The sequence below is a fragment of the Phalaenopsis equestris genome, unplaced genomic scaffold, assembly GCF_001263595.1.
Source record: "Phalaenopsis equestris unplaced genomic scaffold, ASM126359v1 Scaffold000574, whole genome shotgun sequence".
Taxonomy (NCBI): domain Eukaryota; kingdom Viridiplantae; phylum Streptophyta; class Magnoliopsida; order Asparagales; family Orchidaceae; genus Phalaenopsis; species Phalaenopsis equestris.
Genome location: NW_018165014.1, coordinates 168,817 through 173,006, shown reverse-complemented (window position 1 = coordinate 173,006; position 4,190 = coordinate 168,817). Strand labels below are relative to the sequence as shown.

At 35.2% G+C, this 4,190-nt stretch overlaps 1 protein-coding gene across 1 annotated transcript in view; it reads right to left on the bottom strand.

Annotated features, from left to right (window-relative positions):
- Positions 1–4,183, bottom strand: part of LOC110029467 (tRNA-specific adenosine deaminase 2) — a gene marked incomplete at its 3' end in the record, with an annotated part of 38,951 nt that extends 34,768 nt beyond the window's left edge. The window contains 3 exon segments of the mRNA XM_020731769.1: positions 3,733–3,781; positions 3,860–3,937; positions 4,035–4,183. Of these exon segments, the coding sequence (XP_020587428.1) occupies positions 3,733–3,747 (15 nt within the window).
- Positions 4,184–4,190: the final 7 nt, after the last annotated feature.

The window sequence follows — 4,190 nt, the reverse complement described above, 5'->3', positions numbered from 1 at the left end:
GGCAGTCAATATGATACAGACTTTTAATTAAGTGAAGGTGCATGCGCTTGGTGATACTATTTTGTTCGGGTGTAGGGGGATAGGTGTATTGGTGTTGTATGCCACATTTTTTTAGGATGTTTTGGAGATTATGGTTCACATATTCACCTCCACCATTGGTACAGGGAGTTTTAATGTGGTGATTAAATTAACTTTCAATCTTTGGTGTGAACGAGATATATCCATCTACAGTGAGAATATTCATCAACAAACACCAAGAAATATTTATAAGATTGTAAGGAAGGAGGGGGAAAAGGATCTCATAGTGATCTCATACATCAGAGTGAATTAGTTCTAACATTGAAGAAGATGTAGTAAATGAGAGTTTGTGACTATTAGCAAGACTGCAGAAATTACATTGTAAGTATGTGTGGCGTAGTTGTACAACAACAACAACAACTTTATCCCACTAAGTGATGTCCGCTACTGGAATCCTTTTCTCTAATGTGTCCTGCTGAGTGTCATATTTTCATTTAATTCTAATAGATAAAGATTTAAAAAAAAAATATGCCCAAATCTTTTTAGGTCTACCTCTACCTTTCTTAACATCAGTTGAATCGAAAACATCTACTCTTCAAGTCGGATCCTATGGTCGACGTTTAATGTGACCAAACCATCAAAGACAACTCTTTCTAATCTTGTTCGCCACTGGAGCTACAATAATCATACTACGGATATATTAATTTTGCATTTTGTCCGTAAGTGTCAAGCCACTCATCCAACTAAGCATGTTCATCTCAGCAACACTTAAGTTTGTTTTATGCTTCTCATTTAAAAGCCAACATTTTGTGTCAAAAATCATTGCAGGTCCCACCACCATCTTATAAAAGTTTCCTTTCAGTTTATAGGTATTTTTTTGTCACACAATAGGCTTCCTCCACTTCAACCAACCAACTTGAATTCTACTAATAACATCCTCAACAATATCAACATCACTTTAAATAATAGACCCGAGATATCTGAAACATTCACACTTTTTAATAATTTGATCGCCCACAATTATAACTCTGTCATTAGAGCTACTACCACTCAAATTAGATTCCATGTAAGGGGCACTTGTAAATGAGAAAATTTGAAAGCAATTGTTGATTGCATCTGAGCTGATAGGTGACCAAGCCAATAGTGTCAAAGATGCGGGAAATGTTGAACTGGTATGAGTGCTAAAGAGGGTGGAGGTGTTGTAATTGACAGTGATGAATTAAGTAGAGCCCATGAGTGCAGGGACATTCAAGTAATGTGTGGTTTGTCTTTAAGCAGGTGATGCAGTAACCATTAGCAGTGAAGGTAATGGAGCAAGAATTTGCTTTGATTAGTTTACGAACAGAGATAACAACACTCTATTATGAACATAGTGTAAATTGGATAAGTGCAGCTTATTGATAAGTGTGGGTAGGATCCTTGCCCGATATGGGTAATGGGAAGCTTTTGACCATTCCCGAGTATGATTGTGTTGTCTCATTGGAATTCTTGAGCGTTATTTAGGTGGTTTGGTTCTGCCATAAGGTGCTTGGAAGCTCAGTTATTTAGGTACTATTTGTTGTTCGTTGAATTAGCGGTTGTTGTAATAAGGGAAGTGAGAGTTTGATAGGATTTTTCATGTCTATACCAGCATTTGAATGCAGCAAGCCCTAGTTTCTTGCAGATTTGACATAAGTTTGATGCTATGTTTAGCATTGTAGATGGTCTGAGGTTAAGTTATTTTGGTTGGTATAGTGTGAGTATGACTTGTTTCAATTTTAACCTCTACCATGGAAAGACATGAGAGCTGCAGATAGGGACGCTTCTTTGGCTATTTCACTAACAAGATTGAGTTCTTGGCTTTCTTTGTTGCATAAAAAAGTGTAGAGATCATCTAGGAAGATTGGTTGAAGACTTGAACGGATTGCGGTTTTGAAAGCATGATAGTTGGAAAAAAGGTCATTCAAGGAGTATTGGATAATATCTCCTGGGTCTACTAGAGCACAGACCGAGGCGATGATATCAACCTTTGTTCTGATTTTGGATAGGTACCGATTCATAGATTTCCTTTGCATGGTGAGATTGTGAAGCTCGTTTTTTTAGTTGGATGATTCTGGATCACTTGGATGACTGTAATATGCACTCCACTGTTGTCCAAATTTCATGGCAGGGGCCAAGGGCTAAGACAAAAGGAAGAATCGGCAAAGAAATGAATAAGAAAAGCGTTGTCGCACAGTTTTGGTTGATCAATGTCCATTTGGTGAAATCTGGGTTGGGAATCAGATCGCCATTGAGATCTATTGTGTGCCATGTTGGGCAGGTGCACTATTTATCTAAGAAGTCGTATCTTTTGCTCAACAGGAATGAACGGTCAGACGGTGGAAATCAATGTTCTGTTATTTTATTTCTATCACGAGCAGTTTAATATTCAAATAATATATGAATGAGCACAAAAAAAAAATTAAAATTATCGAGTAGAAAATTTGTATATTTTTATTTGTTGTTCTCGTCTTTTATACACAGTTGCTCATCTTTTATTATTCTTGTTCAAATATCTAAAACCTAAAAAAATTTAAAGCAATATAATGAGTTATTTAAAGATAACTCATGAGTAATCACACACTTAAACTACAGTAACCTGAGAAAAATGTATCCTGATCTTCATATTTTTATAAGCAATCTGATATATACTAATGCATGCATCAATAACATTTTTTTAAATGAACATGCATTAGTCTTCTATATAGATTTATCGTAAATTTACTTTTATTTTTTACTCTTTACAAACATTTAAGTCTCTGTGAAGATCATCATCAACAAAACCTTACACGCCCTTGGTTGATATTGTCCTCTCAACTCTCGTCGGCTCCTGTCGGCACAACGATTAGCGATTTACACATCGCAATTGTCTAGGGCAAAAAGATCATTCCCTGACTCTAACCGATATTATTCAGTCGGCACGATGATTAGTAATGTAAATATCGCAACTGTCTGGGGAGTAAAGTTTTGGTCTACTCATTCCTAACTGATATTATCTCGTTGGCACATCGTTCAGTGAACTAATTATCACAATTGTCTGTGATGGTATAAGAACTCTACGCTTACAGGTACACTAACATCCTCTAACCGTAACATTAGAATATGAAATTCTTCTCTGAACATGCACATACAAGCATTCATATACAATTTATTTTATTCTTCATAACAGGCATTATTCTGATATATTTTTATGCATTTACTAACATGCATATTTACTCTGTTATACAAATATTCATCATGTATATCTTTCATATCATTCATATATCTATCTTATGCATAGATATTACTTATATTATGCATATTTTTTTATATGTCTATCTTACATATTTATCTTACATATAATTATCATCTAAATATCATTCATTTCGTGCATATCTTTCATAACTTTTCAGTCATAAATAATTTTTCTTTCTAATAATATGAAGAATATACTTTAAGATAAATCTAACTAAACTAATGCATATATATAAATCAACATACATTTTTGAAATAAAGACGAGTACTCAAATTTGAAAATATAATTACTCGTCTCAGTTGCCACACTATATTATTGATCTTCGGTAACTGATTGAATGTTGCAGTAACTTTTATATTGAGCTTAATAACCCATTAAAAATAATATTAAACCTTAAGATTTAAACAATTTTTATGTTAGCTTATAATTAATTTACCTTAATTTTAACGAAGTTAACTTACGAAGATTTTCTGCATGCTTGACTCGAACTCGTCTCCTCACGTAAACAACCTGAAACTCGCAATTAACTTTGGATATAAGGATATCTTGGCTCATAAAGTAATTAAACCTAAGAAGTAACATTCTTACCTCAAATAGGCTTCTCGGCACAAATCTATCTTTCCGAAACCGCCAACATTTTAAAACTAGTTTCCCCTCCACGGCTACCTAAAATGAACAATGCATAAAAAATGAGTAAAATCACAAAACGCAAGTGAAAGGAAGTAAATGAAAGCCTAGAAAGGGGAAGAAGAGGAATTTGTACCGTTTAGTTTCATTCCCGAATCGGTAGATGGGGAAGAGGCGCGGTTGTCTACGTCTTCACTGGTGCCGCTCGCCCATTGCTACAGTAAGGGTCGCAGGATACTTTGCTGTCGAGCCGCTGCAGCCGCGTGAGGGAGAAGCCGGGACAGGGAGGGAG